We start from the raw sequence: 25,295 nt of genomic DNA, 5'->3' as shown, positions 1-25,295 counted from the left end.
GGAGGAATATAAAAAGGATGAATTATACTGTGACAGTGGTGGTAGAGAGTGCCATCAAGTCATAGCTGACTCATGGCAACCCCTGGTGGAGTTTTCAAGGCATGAGACTAACACAGGTGGCTTGCCATTGCCTGCCTCTGCCACCCTGGTCTTCACTGGAGGTCTCCCATCCAATTGCTAACCAAGGCCAATCCTGCTTAGTTTCTGAGATCTGACGAGATCAGGCTCACCTGGGCTATCCAGGTCAGGGCATTTTGAAATTAGGGGACACTAAGTTAGATGGACCAGTGGGTTGGCATAGGTGACTTCACAGATTTTGTGTCCTACCCTCCAGTTTTCCACATTTTGCAGGGCCAATGCATTTTCTCTGTACTGCATCACAGGTGAGGCAGCCCTGGGTGGAGCAAGACCAGAGGGAAGACTTCTGATCATGAACTGATTTAGGAAAGGTTTCCTTGCTATTAAGACTCAAAAAGATGTGGAGAATGTTAGGTTTAAGGGGGAAACGGGATAATTGACCAGACCCAGGAAATGCTTTTCCAAAGCATATCTGCAGTTAGAGACTTAAATCATTCCACTATTTACTCCAGATTGCACACATGGCTTTTTATTTGGTTCCTCCAAAGAGCTCTGGGAGCTTACATTACTTGGTGCCCCTCCGTTTTCTCTTTATAATAACCCTGTGAGGTACATTAGGCTGAGAAAGAATGGCTGGCCCAAGGTAAGCTTAACAGGATTTGACAATTGTTAACCTCCATAGATGTGGCTGTGATCTGCACCTGGAAGAGGAGATCAGTGGCTCATAGAAGCGACGCTAAGAATAAAATTAATGAAAATAAATAACGTTTACTGCAATGTAATTTCCAGCCTATGGAAGGAGATGATGACATGTATTAACAATGTCGTCCCACAAGTAACACTTCATGTTTAAACTCGGCATCTAAGACTGCATTTCAAAGAGAGGAGGGGTGGGTCTCTCCTTTGCCAGCCTTACCGTACAATCCTAAACCGAGTTACTCCAGGCACTGAAACCAATGAACTTAGACTGGAGTAACTCTGCTCAGGACTGCACTGTTAATCAAGCAAATATGGAGGGCGGCAGCGGCTACTCTGAAGGCTGACCCCATCTGCGCTCTCCCTTCAACACTCCTTCCCCCCTGGGATTCTGCAGGGCGAACCGAAAGAAAGAAACTCAATCATGGCGGGAGTATTTCCGGCAGGAATTCCCGGCAACAGATGCCGGTGCTCAGAAACAAAACTTGAGCGTCTCACCTTCCCACGGATAATACTCCCTCGACGTATCACATACGTTCTCCTGGTTTTGTTTTTTAAAACCTTGAGTGGAACAAGTTTTGGTGTCTCGTGTATTTAAAAATGTGTACTTAAAAATACACAAAACACCAACACTTGTTCCACTCAAGGTCGGAGGAGACCGTGTTCCTTTAACGGTAGGACCTCCTGAATGCATGTTAAAGGCAGGATGCGTCCCAAAAGAAGTTGCGGGGTACGTTGCATACGCCATGCGTGGGGCCTGGCCGCGCACATCAAGGGCTGCAGAGAGCGCATCGCTAGCCGCTCCGATTCCTCAGCGGTGCGCTCGTGCGAAATCGAACTGTTGCGTCACAATGGCTAGAACCTCCCCGTTCGTTTTCTCTCCCAGCCGTTTAGCTCGGCCCTTCCTCTCCCTTAAAAGGACAACGTTACGCGTATGCAAACGAGCTCGATTGAGGAGGATTGAGCCGTGGGAATGGCGCATGCGCATACCGAAGGGAAGTGAAGCCAATGATGCCAGCGCTTGCATCTATCCAGACAACAGGCGCTAGACAACGAGGGTGCGCAGAGGAAGGCGGGGAGGGGTGGGGAGAGCGCTGCACACACATCTGAGCAGACCACGCTATTTGTCGGAGGTAAGCGCTTTAATTTCTGTTGTTGCTTCATCTTGAGATAAGGAAAAAAGGTAAAAGCGGGCAGAAACCTGGAGCACGAGTGGAACAAGTTTTTTCTTGCGGTTTTTGTTACATCCGCGTGTATTTTTTTAAGGCAAGTTATGCATTTTAGGAGAACGTACGTAAGGAAAGTACTCCTTACAGTTACAGCAGTTCGTAAGGCGTTATGCTCTGCAACGTGTTGACTCAAAATTTAAGAAAATAAAAAGGGGGACGGGAATCGCTGGATCGAAAATGCTGGTGGCATTGTTACAGGTCGAGCATGTGGAGAGTGCCAACGACTTTTTCAAAAGTGAACTCAGGCGTGTGTCGGGGGAAAAAAAATAGTTGCGATTAAAAAACAAACAAACCTGAAACCTGTTTGTTCACCTCGCTCGTAAAGAAATCGGTATTTTCATTATGTAATAGTTGCGTGCAGTGGTTATCGAGAAGACCGAGGCCCTCTTCTCGAAAGCTTCATTCTGTGAGTTGGAAACTGCTAGTTTTGAAAAGTTGTTTGTTCCTTGAGATATCTGCAAAGCTGTGAGGAAGCGAGACCTGCAACTAACTCCAGAACGGTTTCCTTGTATAGGGCCATTCGGAATGGCAGCGGCTATCTCTGGCCCTGCTGGTGGCGAGATTTGTTTCGTCCGTTACAACTGTGGACGCGGGATTGGTGACAATGGGAAGCCAGTGCGGGGGGGGGGGGGTTGCTGCAAATCCTTCGAGGTCGGCTAAACTAGCCGAGGCTGTGAGTCTTCGGAATGTTGGGAGGAATGAATGTTCCATTTTTGGAACGTTCCCCGGGATTCGCGTTTATCTCCGCAAACAATACACCTGTAGCTTGAGCTGAGCGGGGAGAAAGTTGTCTTGGGAATGGCAGCGGATGCCGGCCATGGCGGTGTCAAACTACGCTTCTGCAGGGGAGAGGAACCGAAGGCAGCGGGCTGGGACGGCGGTCTGGAATATTCCTGTCTTTTAGAGGCGATTCTTGTGTATGTGCCCCCCCCCCCATAATAATGTGACCTGGGAATGGGGAATCTGGCACTGACACGTGCTTTCTGCTAAACCGGCAGGTCGCTTGACCGCTTTACATTTTCTCTTTAAAATACGGTTTGCAAACAACCAAATCTGGATCCCCCCAGGTGGATAGCCGGGCCAGGGTGGGTGGTTGAGGGCGCTTTGCTACTTCCACTGCTCTTTTTCATACCTAACTTTGATCTCAACTTCCACCCCCGCCTCGCAGCATATCCCTCCCCGCCAGCCTCCTTGTGCGGTGCGCGTTTTGTTTTCCTCCAAGGTGGGATCAGGAACCCCCCTCCTCGGTCCGGTGTCCGATAAATCCAGTCTTCATTTCGAGGGTTCTGCAGTCCGACGTAGCCTGGTTTGGCCGCACGTAGGCAACTGCAGGGAGCTGGAGCGAAAACAAAGGGCTTATATAGCATGTGGCTGCTGGGCTTTGCAATGGGGCGGGGGGGGCGGCGGCGAACAGGACGGGCGGCTTTTACTTTCCTCTCCACCGCGGTGGCTTGGGGGATCGTGATATTTGGGGGGCGAGGCGAGGGGCGATCGCGGCTGCCTCCGGAAGACTTTCTTTCCGATGGGGTGGTGGTGGTTAAACTTTAAGTGCGCGGCCCGTTTGTCCCTCCGCGCAAGGAGAGGAGGCGTGTCTCGGTGCCTCGAAAGGCAGGAAGCGCCTTCCCCGGATTGTTCCAGCAGCCACACCCCCGCGCTGGGCGCCTGGACCCCACGCGGATGTTCCCGGGGGCACCGAGCGGGCGCCGGTGGGCAGGGCGCTCGGGACACGCGTGTCCACGTTTCCCTCGCTCTTCAAGCGCCTCTTGCGCCCCGCGTTTGTGCCATGGTTGAATGACGTCAGGCCACAGCCACGAGGAGGAACCTGAGCATCGCGCGCACATGTCTGCTCGGGGCGCCAGCCGGAGCTTTGAGGAGGGGAGGGAGCGGCCGGTTTGCAAGAAGGGCTCTTGGCCGCGCCGAGGTGAGAGCGGAGGGGCCCCGGGGCGCCTCCCTTTTGTTCCGAAAGAAACCGCAGAAAAGTCCAACTTTGCCTCTCGCCGCCCGAGCCCTCCCGTTTCCCGCTCTTCCCTCCCAGCTGTTTGCAAATGCAAAGCTTGCAAGGCGCGTTCCGTAAGCTCGGGTTGGACGAGAAAACTGCGACGTTCTTCGGAGTGTCGCTTTTCTTTTTGAGGCTGGGATCCTTGGCTTGCTAAACTCCAGGTGGTGGCTGGAGATCTCCCGGAAATACAACAGACCTACGGGCCACAGATTCCAGTTCCCTGGAGAAAATGGCTGTAATGGAAAGTAGACTGTATGGCATAACGTACCACTTAGGACCCGTGTGTCCCCAAACTGAATCCTCCGTACGTACCAACCCCATAACCTCCAGAAATTTTCCAAGCAGAACCTGCCAACCTTAACCGGGAGGTAGGATTACCTGCTCCGGGTTGGGAAATCCCTGGGGTCTCAGCTGTGTGTAGTGCCATAGAGTCCACTTTCCAAAACAGCACTTTTCTAAGGGGGTACTGATCTTTGTGGCCTAGATATCAGCTGTAATTCTGGGATATCTCCAGCCACCACCTGGAGGTTGGCAATTCCGGTGGGAGGGGGAAGTGCTGTATGTTGGGGAAATGTGTGACCCTGATGGCTTTGCTGAGATTACTACTAGTAGCTCTCAGGAGATTAGGGAGGTCATCTTCATCCGTTCACAACAACCCACGCTTGCAAAGCAGACAATCGCTCAGAATTACAATGTGAAGTGAATTGAAAATTAAAAAACGAAACAAAACCTGGCCTTTGCCAAGAGACGCTTTCATTGCCTGTCTGTGTGATTTTAATGATTTGCATTGGTTGTGCATGAACGATGTGCTTAGTGCAGCGATTCCGAGTGTTCCCCCTCCCCCCACCCTCCACCGCCTCGCAGGCTCTTTGATCATCAGATCATGCCCAGAACAACAATATTATTAACTTTAATGCCTCCCTGTAGTTCACTGGCAAGTCTGGGCATTCTTCATGAGACCTCGTGGCAGCCTGGTCCTGAAGAGGGGGAGGCATCTTTCCTGTAATGCAAACTTGGTAGGACTGGGTCACGTTGTGTTTTGAGCCTCGCGTAGGAGTGTGTTTTGAGCAAGCAGCCGAGTTCTCTCACATGGTGATCTGCTAGCTGCCTGTGTGCTTTGGGCTGCCCAGCTCAGTGTCTCCCTGATCATTATGGCCTGCTTTGAAAAGTAGGTCGTCTTCTGCTGAGGTGGCCGCGGGTGGGTGGTCTTTGTTCCTGGCTGTGCTTCTTGCTTATGTAGGCTGGTGCAGCTGTCCTCTTCTTTGCAGGTACTTTTCACTTCCCTCTTTTCTCCGAAATTCATTTCCACAGCAGTCACTTGAGGCATTTCTGTTCTGTTTTTGTGCTTCTTCCTCCCTTAAGCAAATGCCCCAAAGCGAAAGATAGTCATGGGCCTTTTCTACATGATGCTAAATGTGCTTTTTAATTTTTTCTCTCATTTTCTACCTCTGATATTAATGTACAGTCCACTTTGACTGAAATGTGTATTGGATTTTTCTTAATGCTCCACTCAGGCTTCTGTCCAGGATTAACAATGCTCCCACATGCACATAAATAGTGCAACAGAACCTCTGAGCATTGTGCAAAATGCATGTATTTAGAGGTGCTAGCAGTCTGAAAAGTGGGTATTTAGGGCTGCATTTGTTTGAGAATTGCATCAAGCTCCTAATTCCAGGACAGCTTGTAACACAGTAGGTTAAACATACCTTGCTTCTCGTCCCCAAGTACTCATAAATACCCTTGCTCATGTACATCCCTTATTATCTTTGACTTCCTCCCTCATCCCTCTTTATTGAAATTTAGATTGTATACTCCTAAAGCGGAGTTAGGATTGTAAATTCCTAAAGCAGAGACCTGCATATATGTGTGAGTGTGTGCGCCCATACACACACTTCTGTGAAGCTTTTGTTGTCCTGTAAAGCGCCATGTAGTACACAGTACATCTCCATATCTTACAAGCAATCCGAAATTCTTATTTATATACTTGAATAAAAGCAGTGACTTTAATGTATCACGGGATTGCCAGCGCCTTTGGTTGCTATTACTATAACTTCCCACAGTGCTCTTAATGTACAATGCATTTCACAGCAGATCACCATTTTCACAGCCCCCGACCCTTTTTGAATGTACTCAACTGTTGTTGCCTTTTTATTGATTAAGGTCAGAGAGTGGCTTGCCCGTGACCACCCACAGAGTTTTCAGGCCATAGTTAAGATGATAATGAAGCTCAGTAATCTCACGACCTTCGCGATAGAGAGCACATGCATTTGTGTGCTAGCTGAGAAACTGGCAAATATTTCATGTGGTCCATTTCACTGGTCTGTTTAGGATTAGGATGCCCTTTGAAAGCAGGGATAGTCTGATTTGAGTTGTTTGGATACTTTTTAAACAGAAATCCCCGTGATCTGTAAGGCAGGAGGAGTACATATTTGGGATGTCTAGTTATGCTTCCACTGTTGATACTGACCCTGCCCTTCTGGTTAAGAACACAACCGTCTCACTGGATCGGATAAAGGTTCGCCTTCATTCTGTTCAAGAATTTCATCCACCATCAGGCTTTGTAGGTGGTCTGCTTAAAACAGATCGTAGTCCCCTGGCCAGTCTTCGGTCCACCCCCCTGACTTTGTTCCAGCATTACAAACAAGATTTATTTTTGTCTGGAAATAAAACTTCCAGTTGATGATTTTCAGTCCTACTGAGGTCGGTCTGTTTGCTCAGACTTATTCTGAGAGCTGGCCCATAACTCTACAGTCCATTTTAATATTTTTTTCCTTCTGTACTCCCATCAAAACTCATCCTGAGATTAGCTGTCATGGGAAATGCTTTTTAATCTGGGCGAACGTTATACTGGGTTATGATGGACAGCAGTCATGATCATAAAAGCACCAGAGCTTCTCTAGTTGCTTGCCTGCTTACTTCAGGAACAGGCATCTGCATCTCCACTTCAGGATTGCAGACTGTTGCGTATAACGGTTAGTAGTTCTACCCTAAACAGCCCTCTTTATCGCAAAGGCTTGTATTAGGTAGTAATGTTTATATCACAGCTGTCCCCTAAGCTATGTTCACCTGATGGACTTCCTACACACTCCCATTCTACCATCAATCCTTCCCCAAGTACATACGGACCACTTTCTCTAAAGAGTTTGACTGCTTACGTTCTCTTCCACATCCGTAATTCTCAACCCCAACTAATTCACCAGGGGCAACGTCTGTCCCAGTATTCCCACACTTTCTCCATATACTTCTCTCTATGTATGCGTGGACCTCATTGATGGGGGTTATTTAAAATTAAGGTCCTTCCGTAATGTACAGCTGAAATAATTATTACAGTGCTAGTTCCAGCGGGCATAGTCCTCGTTTGATGTCTGCAGTTGCAAGTGGTAACTTGCATGCGCTAATGAGCCATGGAGATTAAATGCTGGTGATCATTCACTTCCACTCAGACGCCATGGTTTCCAACGGAGTGAGCTCAGACATTTGGGTGCAAGTTGAGTAACGTAGATGCACGTATGACTTTTTTTTTTATAAATTTTTTTATTTTTCATAGCTACAAAACACTACACCAGACTATCACAAGGAAAGGGGAGAGGGAAGGGACAAAGGGAGGTGGAAAAAGAAAAGGGGGGGGAATGAACTACAAACACTAAACACTACACTTCAATGTTTCCCTTCATACTGTCATAATACAAAAATAGCTCCATAGAATAATGATGGAGTGGTTAATCATACAGAGAATAAACATTTCAAATTCTGATTAAACTTTCCTCCCCCTTCTAGGTCCCGGACGCAATTCTCTCTGTGCAACTGCTGTTGCGATGCTCTCCTCCTCCTCCCCCCCCTCCGGCTCCTCCTTTTCTTCGTTCTTGGTGCAGCAGAGTTCTGGGTTTTTATTCTCAAAATCCTTTAGTTGATCTTCTGATAATATCTTATAGGCCTGATCTTTATATCTGAACCATATTCCTTCCGGGAATAACCATTTGTACTTTATTCCATGGTCCCTCAGAAGAGCTGCAAACTTTTTATATTTAAAACGCCGTTTCCGGACTAGAAATGGAACGTCCTTCAAAATCTTGACTTTCAAACCCATAAAGTCCAAATCCGCATTGTATGAGTTATATAGGATGGTGTCCCGAATCTTTTTAGATGAAAAGTCAATAATGATCTCACGAGGCAACTGTCGCTTTGTTGCATATTTTGAAGAAGCCCGACGGACCTCCAAAATGGCGCTTTTAACCTCTTCTTTAGTCGTCCTCGCGGGTGTCGCCAGTAGTTCCGAGACCAAATCCCACAGATCCTCATTTTCCTCCTCTTTCACGTTTTGGAGACGCAAAATTGTCTGCGTTCGTTCCACCTGTAGCCCGATCACCTGGTTCTCCACCAACTTCAACTCCTTTTTTGTAGCCTTCACAAGTGACGCACTTTCCAGAGCAGACTTTTCTGCCCCCCCCGCTGCTGCCTTAATGGTTTTCACCTCGCTTTCAATTAAGCCCACCCTTTGATCAGTTTCGTTCAGCTTGTCAACAAAGGGTTTTATAGCTTCCACCACCGCCCTGCGCACCAACTCTTCGAGCGACTCCCCCTTCTGCAAGGTAGCCGAGATTGACTTACCGAGAGCGGGACTTTGCTTCCTTGCTGCCATTTTGGGGGGGGGGCGCCAACAAAATTCTGGAACTCAACGAAGGGGAAGAGCGAGTCTTCTTCAGATCAACCTCTCCTTCACAAACACTTGTAAAACAGAAGGGATTCGCTTGTTTACAGGCTTCCGCCTGTTTCTTTTACTTGCCGTTTCTCGTTGCCCGGCGGCACTCGAGGCGCCGCGCACATCTGCCGGCCTCCATAGGGACAAACGGGCAATTCCCCCCCCCCGCATTGATTTCGGGGAGTTCTTCCCGCCGCGTCCCGGACCCTGGCTCCCTCCCTGGGAGTCCTGGGGGCTAATCCTTGCGGATCAGCCGCCCGGTCAGGGTGCCCGGTCGTTTCCTCCCGGACCAGCCGAGAGGAGCGTCCGGCATGGCTGAGAAAACGAAACCGAATCGATGCACGTATGACTTGATCTTTTGTTCAAGCTCCCATGTTATTGGGGCGAGGGATCCCCGAAATGGAATGTTCTTCCCCTTCTCTCTCAAAGCACAGGATGTGACATCTGCCTGGATGGAATGAATCGTGGAAGCTACAAGCAAGCATCTGAATGGGTGGGATTTACAGTGGCAAATGGGGAGATGAGTTTAAAAGTGAGGCAAGCTACTTGTATGCGTAGAATTCCTGTTACACGCTGTAATGTTCTTAAGATTTGGATGGATGGGGAGGGCTTCAGGGACAGCCTCGAACACATCTGTGCAGAATTCTGCACAACAATATTCTGCTATGCAGAATAGAAATTCTGCATGGCAAAATCCCCATCACAATATGGACTGATAGGTGTGGAGGGAATGTTTGTATATTGCAAAGAACCTAATGCATCTACATGCTGTGTCCACCAAGACCATGTGTGCACACACGTGCATATTCCATGACTCTTCTGTCACTGCCAGCCAGGCTTCCCATGGCCCCCAAGAGTGGCATTTTACTTCTGCATCATTGAGATTGGACACTAAACCTGTTTCTTCTTTCTGATGACATAATCTCAACTCCAGCCACTGCGAGACAAGCTTGCTCTTATCTGTACAGCAGCATCTACATCTGCCTAACCTCATCCAGGGTTCTTGGTCCTGCTGGTTGGTGTAGGTGGGTGCTTCATAGTTCTTCGAACTACTGCCATGGTTGATTGTGTTGTATACACCTTTGGTAGGACTGAACAGTTAAAGGTGTGGCCCGGTTTTTTTCCCCACATGTTGGAGTCCTAGGATGTCGGATATCCATATGGTGGCACGTCTCTCTTAGTATGCAATACAATTGGGATTTTGACATAGTATAGTTCTTGTTAGATAACATTTATTAGTGAAGTGGAAAGAAATGTGTGCTCGTCGCTAGTAGTGGGAGTCCAAAATTCTTTTTTTGATTGTAAAAAAAAACCATAATTCTGCAGTTGTGAGTATAGTTCTTCCTACTGGGGATTGCAGATGTTTTAAAATATTTATTTAACTTCATTTATACCCCACTGTTCTCCCCAGCGGGGATCCAGAGTGGCTTTCATCTCTCTCCATTTAATTCTCACAGCAGCTCTTTTGAGGCGGGTTAGACTAAGAGAGAGAAACCAGCCCAAGGTCACCCAGCAGGCTTCCGTGGCAGAGTGGGGATTTGAACTCTGATCTTCCAGATCCTAGTCTGACACTCTTAACCACTACACCACATTGACTTTATTGAGCAGAATTGTATGCAAGAAATTCACCTGTATTGACTTCCACAACTGTAGTGAACTAAAAGTGAGGAAAGAGTGTTGGGTACGTGACTTGCAGAGATTACTCTAGTCTGTTCTGTAAGTGCTGAAAGCTGGACCGTCTTCAGAGCATAAATTCCTTAGCTCAATATTAGTCTCATAAAATGTCACAAGGGACCCAAATCTAAGGGGTTCTTGGTAAAACAGAAACTGCTCGCTGTGGCCTGAGGGCGGCAGAGGTCGCGTCAAGGGAGGAGGGGGCCAATTCCTGGGACCACAGCTGTTGGTGGAAAGGGCACCCTGTCCTTTTGCACAGTTTTAGGTCCAGTAGTCTAGGCATTTTTTGATCTCCCCCTCCTTGCTGGGCTGATTCTAGAGCAGAATCTAGAATGAGAAAATCTAGGCCTGGAGAACTGTGTGCCATTCTCAGTGTGGGTTGAAAATAGATTTGAATAATTTGAGGCCTGTCTAACATTTCTATGTGTGTATGTATAAACTCTTTCAGTTACAGGTATTAATGCCCGGTATTACATGCCAGGTGGCAGCCGTCTGCATCCCTCTGTATATGGCAGTATCCTGGCAACAGGTTCTGGGATGCGTTCCGAGCATGCAGTAGTAGAGTGGCTGGGGGGAGTTTGGAGGGCTTGGCACTAATCATTTCTACAAGGTAGAGAAGCTACAATATGAGTAGCACCAAAATGAGTTGGTGGTGAGTGCAGAGATTACTCTGAATCTGCAGTGGGCGTTTAGTGGTCCTGCTGTTAAAGAAGATGTCTGACAATGTGTCCCCCCACCAATACACACGGCACTAGCAAAGTCCTAAGAGATTGGTCCAAACTTCAGCAACCAGGCTGCTCTTGAGGGCTGGATGGAAGAGCCATATTGCAGCTGTGCGGAAAGATCCGCACTAGTTATTCGTCTGCTTCTAGACACAATTCAGTGTGGTGCTCCTTGCCTCTAAGGACCGAAATGGCATATGGCCAAGGTATTTGAAGGACCGTCTGAACCCACATTGTCCAGCCAACTAGTTAGGCTCTGCTTCTGAAGCCTTGTTCTTTGTGCCCTTGCCAGCAGATGTGAGGTGGGTGGTGACCAGAGACGGGGCTTTTTTAGTGGTGGCACCTTGCTTTGGAGTGCCCTCCCACCAGGATGCTCACCTAGTACCTAGCTTACTTTCATTTAGATGCCAAGTGAGCATCATGGGGAGGGGCATTTCTTTTCCTTTAAGTGCTAAAGCTATCATTAAGACCCTTTCCCCCCAGGTAGCTGTTTTATAATCTGCTTCTGGCCTGAGGACTGTTTTATCTATATCATTTTAGGCTGTTTGACATGTGCCTTAACTACTTCAGGGATTTCAGGTCTCCTGGTTCCTGCCAGCCATTCCCACCAGTGCTCAAGTGGGTGGTGGGAGAAAAATGGAGTGGGGGGTTTGCTAGCAATGCTCCAAATGCTAGAGCGATGTTGGCAAGATGCTGGTATAACTTCTGGTCAAGTCATCAGCAGCGAAAAGAGGGTCTTCCACCTGTGAATACGTGCTGATGGTCAACCAGTGCTGCGGCTCGGCTTGTTTTCTTATGGCTGTGGTTTAGTGGTTTTGTGTTGTTATTTTGGTTGATCAGTATCTGGAGAAGCAGCATATGTATATTTTCCAAATCAAACTAGGAATGGGATCTTAATTCCATTTCCACTTTCAACACCAGGCATTTGATTTAGCTTGTAAAGTTTTGGGAGGCGGGTAACACTCTCTCTCTCTCTCTCTCTCTGTTTTTGTTTTGTTTTGTTTTTTGCTTAGGCAACCCTGGTGAGTGCCATATATGTTGGTTCTTGTGGTAACTCATAGAGCCGTATGGCTATCATATTGTCAGAAGGTGGGTTATGTTGTCTGTTCTTGTTTGGGTTTTTAATCTCTTCCAACTTCTAGTGCTACTCTGTGCTTGCCTTGTTTTTTTTTTGCACAGCTGGATGATAACATGACTGTAATTACTGTTGACATTTTTCTCCTGTTTTTCTCCTGTCCAAATACCAAACTCTTGTGTTTTCCATCTCTCTCTGGGTGGCAGGATAAATTCTTGTGCTCCCCCCGCCCAGTAGGTTTGCTGTGTTTTAACAAAAACTGTTCACTTTTAGCACTTCAGATTACCAAAGTTGAGGACTACACAGACCTGCTTCCTCACTTTTATCCACTCCATTAAAGGTCTACTGTTATCAGCAAAAGTAGGACTCAGTTGCTCGGGCGAACAAGCAAGGTTTGTTGAGAGGTCATCTGACCCACCTTGAGATACTGAAGGAGATTTCCTTGTTTGTGTCTGGTCTCCTTGCTGCAACCTCCTCTGGCTAACGTTGAGTGATGGCAGCACACAGACTGGCTCTTGACCTGGTATCCTTTTTCCCCAGGGCTTTTTTTCTGGGAAAAGAGGTGGTGGAACTCAGGACCGCACAATGACATCAGTTTGGGTCAGCTGCAACAAGGGGGGAGTTTTAAAAAGTTTAAATCGCCCTCGGCAAAAATGGTCACATGGCCAGTGGCCCTGCCCTCTGGAGATCAGGGGGCGGGGCCACTGGCCATGTGGAACAGAGTTCCGGCACCTCTTGAAAATGGTCACATGGTCAGTGGCCCCGCCCTCTGTCTGGAGATCAGGGGGCGGGGCCACTGTCCATGTGACCATTTTCAAGAGGTGCCGGAACTCTGTTCCACTGCGTTCCTGCTGGGGAAAAGCCCTGCTTTTTCCAGTTCTGCTGCAGGCTTGGCAAAACCATTCCATAAACTGGTTTCTAACTCAGTTGTCTTTGCATGGTTTTTGGTCTTGTGTTAAAATAGTAGCTCAGCTCTATTTTAATGATTGTTAGCATTAAGTGTTGGTGGGTGTGAGCTTTTGAACAGTGGAAGACACCATTTGAAGGTACAGTCCAATGTGAAACCAGAATGCTTTGGTGCAAATAATTACACAAATATTTGCAAAATTCCATGGGGTTTCGTTGCCAGGCTGCCTTTGACCGATGCTGCCATGATGGGGTGGGTGGGTGGAATCCATCCTTGTTTTTCAAATTTTTTTCCTTATCTTGACCATGATGATGAGTTGTTTTGCTGGATTAGGGGGGGTTGCTACTTGTTCTGCTGTATGAACTTTTTGCTTTGAATCAGTCTTGTAGCAAGATAGAGGCAGAGGACGAAGCTCCCAGGTGTTGGGTGTCTGATGTTTAAAACCTAGGGAATGATGGCAGAATATAGAACTGGAAAATAAAGGAACGTGCAACGAATGTCAATCAATACTAAATATGTCTTGTGTTGGGCTCAATGTTTCATTGAGTTGACCGGGGCCCTTCCTGCTTAACATTGCAAGAATTGGGTGACAGCTGTGCGGGGGTACTGTAGAAGTGAAGCAATTTCTGGTGCATTTGTTGCTTGTGTGTGTGAGAGAGAGGGGCAAGAGAATGAAACAGGAGTCTATCCCATTGCTGTGGGATGCATCCTGTTTAAGAGATTCTGCCTGTGTTATTAGTAGCAACTCTCCCGTAGTGAAGTGAGCCACAAGCAGCATAGGAGTGCAAACACTAGTTCTGAAGTTTTTGGTAGGGACTGCCCATTTGTGTGTCCAATACTACTGTTAACCACAGGCTTAGAGGCATAAAATCAGGTGCATAAACCAGATTGAAGCTTTCATTAGCTCACAGGAAGAAGAAAAATAAGCTGACCCGATCGGGCATCTTGCTGTAGTGGAAGCTGCCCCTTCTTCAGTGCTACCCATTCCCCCTTCCCAAAGGCCCCTTTGACCTGGTCCCAAAGGCAGGACGTGACTCGGCGTGGTGGTAGAGCAAATGCTTTTCATTCTTGAGGTACAGTGATTGATTCCTGCACTTTCCAAGTAAGGAAAATGTGGCATGGAAGCAGGGACATGGGCAGCCAGTTCAGATGGTCCTTGTTACGTGATTGGCTGGTGATGAGCTTGTCTTCTTGGGAATAACTGAATTCCTATTGCAAGAAAGCTCTGAAAATAGAAACAGCTTTTTGTGTGTGTGATGACATTTCACATGGAGAAGAATGTTGTTTGCGGGAGTGGAAGTCTGCCCACCAGAGCCGGGAGGGGGAGCGTCTGTCGTCCGCGGTGAGCAATAACTGCTGGCAGGTTTTAAGTTGGCTACTTGTGTGAGCAAGAGGGGGGGGTTGATGGTAAGTGGGGAGTGCTCCATGGTTTGGTTTGATTATCCTCCATTTTTCTCATAGTAAATTATGCTGCATAGTACATTATGGCAGGGAAATGTGCTGTTTTAGTATGTTGAGTTAGAGCAAACGGTGTCTTTTAATATGTGGAGCGGTCCTCTGCTCACAGGGAGGACTGGGTTACACCCCCTGCTGGAACACTGCAAGAAAAGAGGAAATCAATCCGAAGAAGTTTCACTTGCAGAAGCAGAAGCCCAAGAACTGGTGTTGAGTCTAACAGTGACCGCGCTGTGTGAATTCTTGCACTAGCATTCTCACAGCCGTTTGCAGAAAAGTACTCGTGCCTATCTTCCTTCCACTCGTGGTTCGTTGGATCCAACCCATAGATTCCTCTTCTGATGGATCTTTTGTGTGGGATGTGTCTTGTTAGGTTAAACTGAGGTGACAGATCTGATCTGAAATTGCGAGGCAGCCTTTTCATGTTAAGTATTGTGGAATGGGTCACCTTGTTGCATGTCTGGCTGAATTTGCTCTGATGCCTTCTGCCTCAGGAAAAAGCTACTGCTCGTTATCAGCAGAAATGCATTTGAGACCTCTTTTGCTTATGGAAGATGGGGTAGAATTGTGATAAGGCAGAATTTGCCATCTTCTTTCCAAGCATTTTTATATGTTTGTAGTACCAGAGTTGCACGGGGGGGGGGGGGGGGGTCTTGATTGCCGTTCAGCCAGTGCTTCCTGTTTAAATTCAGTTTTTTTTATTTTACTGCTACAGGTTAAAGGAGGAAAGAGAAGATGTTTGGATTCCACAAACCGAAGATGTACCGGAGCTTAGAGGGTTGTTGTATTTGTAGAGCTAAGTCCTCCAGTTCTCGCTTTACCGACAGCAAACGTTATGAAAAGGACTTCCAGAATTGTTTTGGGTAAGAGTTTCTGCTGTGCCAATTGCTATATTGCCTCATTGAAGAAGATGGGGAAGAACAACCCTCTCTCGTTCAGTAAGCTTTGTAAGCACACAGTTCAGTAGATCATAGCTACTATCTTCCTAAATGGTTTCTGCTCCATAGAAAATAACCAATAATGTAGCAGGTGGCCACAGGCTAACTAACCAATGGCGTGAGCTTCTGTATGGGAAGAATATGTTTCCCCCACTCCATACGAAGCCTCTGGCCGTTTCCACACACATTGAATAATGCACTTTCAATACACTTTAGAAATCCTTTAGATGTGGATTTTTTGTTTCACACACGAAAATCCAGTTCCAAATGATCACTAAAGAACATTGAAAGTGCATTATCCCACGTGTGTGGAAGCAGCCTCTGTCTCAAACATGCCAGATCAAAAGTCTTCTAGTGGAGCCAAACTACTGAACCAAGTTTTTCTTCACAGTCTTCATGAGGCTCGCTCAGGAGATATATGCAATGCCTGTGTGCTCCTGGTGAAAAGGTGGAAAAAGCTGCCAGCAGGATCAAAAAAGAACTGGAATCACGTGAGTTTACAATCCTTCATTCTCTGAGGCATATTTGTATCACAGAGTTCAGAAGTCCTCCGCTTTCCCCAGGGCACCCTGGGAACTGTAGTTCTGGTAAGGAGCTGGGTAATAGTGATCTCAAACAGAATTTTTGGCACTCTCACCAGACTGAAATCTCCAGGATTCTTTTAGGAAATCATTATAGGAAGTGGTTTGTTTCTTTAAATAATTATATGCCATATTTCTCACCAAACATAAAATGAGTCAAATCAGCTTATAAAACTTAACAAGCGAGGAGAAAAAAGACTACAACATTTGCCCAGCGGTGAATCCCTCCTTAACCATATATGAGAACACAGTTCATGTAATGCCTTTTATTGGTGGTGGAGAGTGCTCTCAAGTTATAGCTGCCTTATGGTGACCCCTGCTGGGGTTTTCATGGCAAGAGACTAACAGAGGTGGTTTGCCATTGCCTGCCTCTGCAACCCTGGTCTTCATTGGAGGTCTCCCATCCAGTTACTAACCACGGCCGACCCTGCTTAGCTTCTGAGATCTGATGACATCAGGCTCACCTGGGGTATCCAGGTTATGGTATCATCTGTGTAAGAAAGCCCTAATGAATATTATTCTGCACAGTTTGCAGAGAGCTAGGAGAGTGGGGGCTTTCCTGACCTCTTCGGGCAGGCTGTTCTATAAGGTAGGGGCCACTACAGAGAATGTGTCAATTTTGTCCATTTGCAAGGTGGCAACTACAGAAGGCCCTTTTCAGATGAATGAAGCTGCTGTGGTGGAGCATAGGGAGAGAGGTGGTCCCACAGATATGATTCTCTCCTCCTTCCAATCCCTTTCTCTCAGCCTTACCTACCTCACAGGATCATTGTGAAGATAGAATTGGATCGGAAAAGAACTATGGGCGTTACCCCAAGCTCTTTCTAGATGGGGCAGGATAAAAATGTGATAGAATACCACATTTGGAAGATTTGTATTGTTGGAAGATTAGAGAACTTGGAAGATTTGTATTGTTAATAAAGGTTGCTGAATTGAGTTTTCCAGTATGCAGATAGTTTTAGCTGGGTGTCTGTGTTGATCCGCAGTAGAACAGCAGGATTTGGATCCAGTGGCACCTTAGAGACCAACAAGATTTCAGGGTGTAAGCTTTCAGGAGTCGGAGCTGAAGAAGGGAGCTCTGACTCTCGAAAACTCATACACCGAAAAGCTTGTTGGTCTCCAAGGTACCATTGGACTCAAATTCGGTATACAGAGTTTGGATTGCCTTGATGAAAAATCTTTTCTGTTCAGGAGTTTGTTTGTTTTTTGCATGGAGTGCTTGTATCCCCAGTATTAAATATAAATCTATAGAACTTGCTTCCCCATACAATCCATCACCAGTTTAAACTGAGGGGCTGTAAAGTAAGCCCAAAGCCTGCCACTTTGCCAATAGGGTTAGATGATGGGTTCATTCATTTAACAGCATCGTTGATATTAAGGATCCTTCCCCTGATGCAAGGGGCTCTGGCATTAGGTGATGGCTCTTTGTGCCAGAGGAAAGCACTGCTGCTAGTGAAACAGATCTGCTTGAGGCATACCTGTAAGTGCAATGCTGGTGCCGGATGGAATGAAGTTTCTCGGACTATCTTTCAGGTGGTGGATATAAGAGCTGGACCAAGTCTTAAAACAACACTGAAGCCAAAGAAGATGAAAACACTCTCTGGGACCAGAATGAAGAGCAATCAGATAAACAAACTGCAGAAAGAACTGAAACGACACAGTAGGTTTATTTCTCCCCCAACAAATCAGTTTACCTGTACATGGTATAGAGGCACCAAATCCTGAATAGCTGCAAGTGACAGGGAAAGAGCCCACGGGGAGATGGGATCTCCCTGTGGGCCAGCTGGCATTTAAAGGGCCCTTTCCCTGCCACGGAAGCAACAGAGAAAGGGCCATTTTGGCACTTCAGCCAGCCCACGGGGAGAGAGACCCCCGTGGGCCAGGTGGTGTTTAAAGGGCCCTTTCCCTGCCACTGAAGCAGGGAAAATAATGCTGCCGCTTCTTTCACCCAATGGGAGGGGGAGGAGGGGTTCCCTCCTCCCCCTCCCATCAGGTGAAAGAAGCGGTGGGGAGGGAAGTTTCGGTGTGCCCCAAATCTTTACGTGGCATGCCAAAGCAGGGCAGTAAGCAAATTCTGAAGCAGGAAACCCGAATCTTCCTGTCCCCGCACTCCCCTAGCTGCAACTGCCCTACAACTTGCAGAAGAAGCCTTTCAGTGACAACAATAGGAGGACATCTTGGAAGTCAAACACACATCCTATCTCTTTGAAAAAGCTGCCCTTAAATTTAACTGCAAGGATCTTACTAATCATCAGCATGATAATTCCTGCAGGATATCTTTTAATTTCCACATTTGAGGCTTATAATTTTTTTTGTAATGGTTAAAGGATCTGGCTGGAGAATTCTGAATTATAATGTAGCTGACACCGTCCCCGTAGATTAAGCGCAACATAATTTTTTAACTGTTATCCCACCAACAAAAATCCAGCAAAACAAAACCGAGCTGACCTTGTAGCCTGAAGTATGTTTGTTTGAAATCATTTGGTACAGTTTATTATAAACAGCTCTAGCGCACACAACTCCTGTTTGATTGGCCAGTTGTGCACACAACATCCTCATGAAATTCACACTCCATGTTGTGAGGACAAAAATGGGATAATCCTACTTACATCACCTTGAGTTCTTTGAAGGAAAAGCAAGATAATAGCAGCAAATAGCATCTAAACCTTTACAGGTTTTATCTAACATTTATTTATTTATAGTCTGCCTTTCTTACTGAGACTCAAGTCTGATTACACAGTGTAAGCCAATAAAGCCAACAACTGGGACGTTCAAAAAACACAATAGGCTGCGCATTGCAGAAATGTCCATGGGATTTGGATGTTAGTGGACAGGAATAATAGACACTTAAGAATTATGAGTCAAAACTGGGAGATGTTGGATGCAGATGCCCCGTTGCTAGGTACAAATTAGTTTGCTTTGTGGCTTCAGCATTTTATAGAAGCTATCCTCATATTTTCCTTTACTTCTAACTAGAAGTAGGAAGCTAGAAATAGGAAATGTTTTGTAAATAAAAGCTGAGATTGTAGGAGGTTGGGGATTATTCCAGAGCCCATTGCTGTGATATGCTTGTGCCTTTGAATGTCGGAGGGGAGGAAACCCAGGTTTAATGGTGTGATTTGTCGCTTTTCTGTTTTAGACTCTGATGCCCACAGCACCACCTCAAGCGCCTCCCCAGCCCATTCGCCCTGCTACAGCAACCAATCGGATGATGGCTCAGATGCTGAGATGCCTCCTGGTTCCAGCCGCACACCTGTCTTCTCCTTCTTAGATCTCACTTACTGGAAAAGGTAAAAGCAGAGTGTGTTTTTTTTAAAATCCCTTTGCGTCCTACAATTATTAGTGTTGCTATTTCATTTTTTCTGAAATGCCAGCAGTGACCTTGGGGCTGTCTAGACATAACATTGTGAGTTTTTAAAAACCAAAAATCAAGGCCTTACTCAGAAGCAGTTTACAGTCCTTGATGTAGACAAAAACACAATAGACGGAGGCACTGGAACTCATAGAGGTTAAAAACACACTTAGAATAGCAATAAAAGTGTATTCTTAATTACAAGACTCTCTTGCTTCCGTTCTCTCTGCAATTAGAGAGCCCTGTGCAGACAGCTGATGATGCAGCATGGCACTTAAGAATGTCGATAGATAAAATAGCTGGATAGCATGCTGAGCATGAATTGGGTCATAGGGCTTCATGTTCTCTTTAAAACAAAGCCATAGTGCTGGGACTGTTTCCCCCACCCACCCACCCCCGGTATAAATCCACTCTTGGGGAGGTGATGGATGTTGTGGCAGTAACCAGCAGTTGTTGGTTGTTGTGGGTTTTCCGGGCTGTATTGCCGTGGTCTTGGCATTGTAGTTCCTGACGTTTCGCCAGCAGCTGTGGCTGGCATCTTCAGAGGTGTAGCACCAAAAGACAGAGATCTCTGTCTCTGAGAGATCTCTGTCTTTTGGTGCTACACCTCTGAAGATGCCAGCCACAGCTGCTGGCGAAACGTCAGGAACTACAATGCCAAGACCACGGCAATACAGCCCGGAAAACCCACAACAACCATCGTTCTCCGGCCGTGAAAGCCTTCGACAATACAACCAGCAGTTGTGTTGATATGTTACTCATTTTGCTTAAAATATGCTACCTGGCATATTTGCTGTCAGCTGAAATGCGTGCGTAGCCCAGCAAGGCTACTTGATTCATACCTGAGCTGAGACCTGGAAGGCTAGGAGCCTGCCATGAAGCACAGAATTGTATATGGGGGACTGCAGCTTTCTGGGACGCTGCTGTGAGCACACACATCTCCCTCCCGAGGATCTTTAGTCTGTGAAACAATCAATGATTCTGCATTTTGTGTTGGGAATGTTTGCAACAGTTCCGAGCCACCGCAAGCTAGTGTCACACTGTTCCAGGTTCTGGCTAGTTGCAACAGTTGGAGTGAGCACTGGGAACTGGTGCAGTCAAATTTGCCAGGTTTACTTCGCATGTACCAGGGAGGGGACAGGTTTCACTAATGCCATTGAGAGGTATTGCAAGTCACATCCATCCTCTCAAATGAGACAGAGTTCCTGGTTATCTAACATTTATTTAAATGTTAAAGAGAAATTACACATTTTGTAGTTAACCTTTCCAACACTCTTTTTGTGGGGTGTGCCAACAGACTCCATAAAAGTGTCCTGTTGACTTGCTGTCTGCTTCATTATGTTCTTACTGGCATAAGCGAATGTGCTATTGGCCTCCTTCAGATGTAGGTAGTGTAACTTCTTTGTATCAGGGTGGGGATAGGATAAGATGAAGCGCCGCACCAATGGCAGAAAAGGACCAGAATCTTCCAGTTGCTCTAACATGGCAGGCTTTTATAGAAGTCAATTGACCTGCTGTAGCCTATTGGGAGGATTCCTTGCGTGTGTTCCTCTTTTGCCCAGGACTGAGTGTTGCACAAGTTAGACGCCCAACCTGAAATCCCTCTGATCCCATATTCTGCATCTGCTGTCAGCTAGGAGTCCTGACATGTCCATAATCTTCTGAACTTTGCAATTTTCGTTATGGTCATGGTCATTGCTGCTAATGGGCTTTTAAAATTCTCTCTTGAAGGCAAAAAGTTTGCTGTGGAATTATTTACAAAGGTCGCTTTGGAGAAGTCCTGATAGACACTCACCTCTTCAAACCCTGCTGTAGTAACAAGAAGTCCTCCAGTGAGAAGCCTGAACCACAAGGCCCTCAGTCACCACCGGTCTCCAACCAGGAAGAGTGGTGACTTCCATAGCTAACTGCGGATGGTATAAATGCAACCTCTTTCTCTCTGGAATGTCTTCAAAGTGACCTTTTGGATCACTTTGAAGGCCTGCTATGCTGCCAAAAGACTCCCCCCCCCCCCTTTGAACTGTTTGAGGGTTTTGTTGGGTCTGGTTTTTTTTAAAAAACTGCTTCACTTCCACTAAGTCAGAAATCTGTTCATATCGCTTCAGAAATGACTGTAAATAATATTTAAGACAAGTAGTTAAGCTGAATGCTGCTGCAAAGACCTCTCTGTTCAGCCTCTGTCTCTCCATGCAACGGTTCTAAAACTAATGACCACAAGACTTGATTTTGTTGTACAATTAAAATATGTATGTAGTGTATATTTCTGTCCGAACAGCAAAGTTGGCATTACGTATGCTAGAATAGCCAGTAGCTTCCCCCCCCCCCCTCTGATGAAAATAGTTATTTGACAGTTGCAACTCTTGGAGAGAATGGATTCAGAAGTTTGTTCACTGTGTATAAGACTCTCTTACTATGTATATGTTGCAAGATAGGGAGCTCTACTTTTTTGCTACCATGGCTTCCACCATGATAAAGCATTTCACGTTTTGTTGACCACAAGGCCCAGTGGTTCATATATCTGGCCTAGTAGAGTGTGCGTGTGAGTGGGCCAGGACTGAGGATGCAGCCAGTCTAGGTTGAGTTAATAGGTTCTGAGGCTGGTCGTAGCAAGGGGAAATGACTTGGTATTGAGCCAAGAGACCTCCTTCTCTCAGTGTGCAGCACATGGACAGTTTATGCATTACAGGGACAGCATACATTTGCAGGGAAATGGGATGGGGATAGCTTATGATCTCATTGGCCACGTACGGGACTGCAGTGGGATATGATGAACACACGGTATGTCCTAAGACCCTTTCCCCCCCCCCAACCAAATAAGTTTCCCTTGGATGGAAAAAGCGCTTCGTTAGAAATAAGTATGTAAATTGCAGCCACTGTGTAGTTTCACAGCTTGATAAATAACTGCATGAATATTAACTGTCCAGCTTAGAACAGTGTGTGTTATTGGCAAGACCATTCAGATAGCCCATTGTTTGGATGTCCCATTTCTAACTATTGTATGATAATAAAGTGGTAATCTCTCGCTATGTTGACTGAAAACCATGAAGGTGAGCTGTACCTACCCATCCTGCAAAAAGCTCATGAGAAGATTACTACCTTGGCTCTTCTAGCTTTCCACACTGTGTGCTGATTTATCCCAGAAAAGAACCTTGGAATAATGCTTATCCTGACCCCATGATAAAGTACGATCTAAACAGAATTAGATCTAGGTGTATGCTGCACTTTCTGTTTCTTAACCATCTTCCCTTTATGAATGTGTGCATAAGTGTCTAGGGCATTTCCTTCCTTTATCACTACAGTGTTGCCTTTTAGGGCTGCCTTTTAAAACCAGATGACCCCCCCTCCCCCCGCAAGAAAAAAGTGAGTCAAATACATCAGATGGCTTACATGTTCCAGGAGTCATCACAGGCCATAGTAAACTTTGACCTTTTTCACTTGTCCTTTGTCCTGTCTGCTGAAGAACCCAGTGGTCAAATGCGCAGCCCCTCCACATCGCCACATCTCCCAGAAGTGCCTTCAGTCCCTTTCTTTTTTTATTCTATTTGATTGATTTTTCTTTTGCTCAGTTTCTAGCACAGAGCTGCCACATATTTTCCCTCTTTAAATTTCGTTTCTTTCAAATGAACACTATCTGTATTCATGTATCTCCATAACTCAGACATTTCTCTGAAGACAGCTTTGGCCAGTCAGCTAGCGCCTATGACAGTATGGGCTTCTCCTACGAGCTCTAGTTTTATCCATGCTTTTACAGGCTAGACTTAGGGGAAAGGTGAGTTTGGAAACACTGTCATAGTAACTGGCAGTCCTACATAGTATCTGGCAAACCTGAGATTAATTTTGTATGAAATTGAGACTTCCAAAAGTGGAATAAATGCTCAAGGGTTCATTTGGATGGCACACATGGGCATGTACCTGCTTTTAACTTTTTTCCCCCCTTGGTATGCTGCTTTCACTCATTCAGACTTCTTAATTTTGTTTGATTAGTATGAGAATTTAGGCTTGGTTGGGGGGGGGGGAATAATCTGCAGTACATAACTTTTGTTTTACTTTTGTTGAACGATGAAATCTTAGTTGCTATGTCAGAAGAAATATCTTGAAATACTGTCTTCCTACATTGTGTTATAGGGTCCCTCTAATCTTTTCCCCATCTTTTTGTAAATAGGAGAAATATTCTAAAGGGAGGATTAAATAGATCTTTTATGTGGAACTGACTAGCTACATAGCAGTCTTGCTTGGTTGATAACCTCTGAAGGATGCAGACAAAAGCCCTGGATAACTTGTTTTCTCTGCCATTGGCTTACATTTGTCTTGGAATCCTAAAGGTAATTGGTTCTGTGCTCTTTACAACTGCAGTATAATACGATGTATGATACGATCATCTCTTCTACTTCTGTATTTATTTATTTATTGCTTGACTCTAATGGCAGACTGCTTCCCCTCCCTCTCTCCTTCCCCTGTAGAAATACAAGATGAATTGTATGTAGTTAAGCACTTTGTATTAATGTAGTAGAAATCTATTGAATCTGTTTTTATACTTTTTATATTGTTTATACACTTGTAATCCACTTTTTTTAAAGCTAGGGGTAATGAATAAAATTTTAGACTTGTTTACAAAAATAAACATACTTGTCTCTTTTTTTTTAATTTTACCTCTTGGGATTGAACTGTTGCAAGACACACTGAGGTGGATGAAACTGCTGAGGAGCATAAATGCCTGGGCCATTTACCTTTTTAAAAAACATGGGCTTTTATAAAGGGCACACTAGCTTGGTTCAGATCTAACGGCAAACTGGTTCGCTGCTGGAAGGAAATATCTGGGGCTTGTTTATGCAGTCCTACTGCCCCCACACCACAAGTTATTTCTGCGTTTTTATTAAACTAGCAAACCATGGATTCCATGTTTAGTGAAGGATGGTGGTGGCATACTTCAGTTACAAACCATGGTTTTCTGTTTGCCACATTCAGGACCAGTTGCAGTTTCCACACCATTTTCAAAGAGAGGCCCATGTACAGTTTATAATACCCCAGTTTGAATGTTCACATGTTTGGCCCCTGAAATCATCTTTCTTCTGGAACAACTTGCAGCTGGCATACCAGCCTAAACTGATCAAAACTATCTGCCACATGCATATCCAAGGTCAAAGAGTAGTCCAGGGGTCCTCCCAGACAGATTCTCCTTTTTCAGTGGACATGAAACCCCAGCCAGGACATGCTGTACATCTATTTCCATATTGACTTTACACCTAAAATACAGCTTGTTTGTTCTTCAGTCCTACACCACCTCAAGACACTAGGTGAACACATTCACCATCTCCTTTGTATTGGCTAGAAAGTTGGGAGAAAGCTGGGTATTATCTACATATTGACAGTAACAAACTTCATATCTGGATGATCTCCCTCCAGTTTTCTTAGATGTTAAGCAGCATGGAATGGGAGGACCCCAGAACACTACAGTTCCAGCTAACAAAGCAACTGCCAGTTGACACCCAGTGTGGTGTAGGGGCTAGAGTGATGGACTAGGAACGGGATGGCACAGGTTTGATTCCCCGCTCTGCATGGAAACTCATTGGGTGACCTTGGGCTAGTCTCATACACTCCACCTAATCTACCTCGGGGGCTTTGTTGTGAGGAAATTAATAGAGGAGAATGCTTAGCTGCTTTGGGTCCCATTGAGGGAAAAGGTGGGGTGTAAATGAAGTAATTTTTTAAAAAAAATAACGGGGGCGGGGGACTGACACTGGAAGATGGTGGATGCGTGAAAGCTGAGCTCTTACAACCCTTCCTCCTCTATTTGAAAAAATGCAGTGAAAACAACCAACCTTAACCCATCTGAAATGGGAAAATCAACAACTAAAACCAAAGTGGCTCCAAAAAAATCAGTTGTTGGAAA

At 45.8% G+C, this 25,295-nt stretch overlaps 1 protein-coding gene across 2 annotated transcripts; it reads left to right on the top strand.

Annotated features, from left to right (window-relative positions):
• Window positions 1-1,820: 1,820 nt before the first annotated feature.
• Window positions 1,821-24,006, top strand: SINHCAF (SIN3-HDAC complex associated factor). Of its 2 annotated transcripts, none has more exons than XM_054988642.1 (6): window positions 1,821-1,907; window positions 15,250-15,397; window positions 15,864-15,963; window positions 17,587-17,713; window positions 19,193-19,343; window positions 21,137-24,006. In XM_054988642.1, exons 2-6 carry the CDS (start codon window positions 15,270-15,272, stop codon window positions 21,297-21,299), a joined length of 669 nt encoding a protein of 222 aa, XP_054844617.1. In that variant the 5' UTR covers window positions 1,821-1,907; window positions 15,250-15,269; the 3' UTR covers window positions 21,300-24,006. The 2 variants fall into 2 exon arrangements, with proteins under 2 accessions (XP_054844617.1, XP_054844616.1); XM_054988641.1 differs by lacking the exon at window positions 1,821-1,907 and adding an exon at window positions 3,682-3,924.
• The last annotated feature ends 1,289 nt before the right edge of the window (window positions 24,007-25,295 follow it).

Source organism: Eublepharis macularius, chromosome 9, assembly GCF_028583425.1.
Source record: "Eublepharis macularius isolate TG4126 chromosome 9, MPM_Emac_v1.0, whole genome shotgun sequence".
NCBI classification, from domain to species: domain Eukaryota; kingdom Metazoa; phylum Chordata; class Lepidosauria; order Squamata; family Eublepharidae; genus Eublepharis; species Eublepharis macularius.
The sequence above is the reverse complement of the archived record's forward strand: the minus strand, read 5'-3'. Positions and strand labels throughout refer to the sequence as shown.

What these genes read in the sequence shown, in the direction of transcription:
- SINHCAF (XM_054988642.1), top strand. Translation starts at nt 15,270, where the DNA reads ATGTTTGGATTCCACAAACCGAAGATGTACCGGAGCTTAGAGGGTTGT. An exon ending in GACTTCCAGAATTGTTTTGG is followed by an intron (nt 15,398 to 15,863) that starts GTAAGAGTTTCT and finishes TTTTCTTCACAG; the next exon opens with TCTTCATGAGGCTCGCTCAG. An exon ending in CAAAAAAGAACTGGAATCAC is followed by an intron (nt 15,964 to 17,586) that starts GTGAGTTTACAA and finishes ACTATCTTTCAG; the next exon opens with GTGGTGGATATAAGAGCTGG.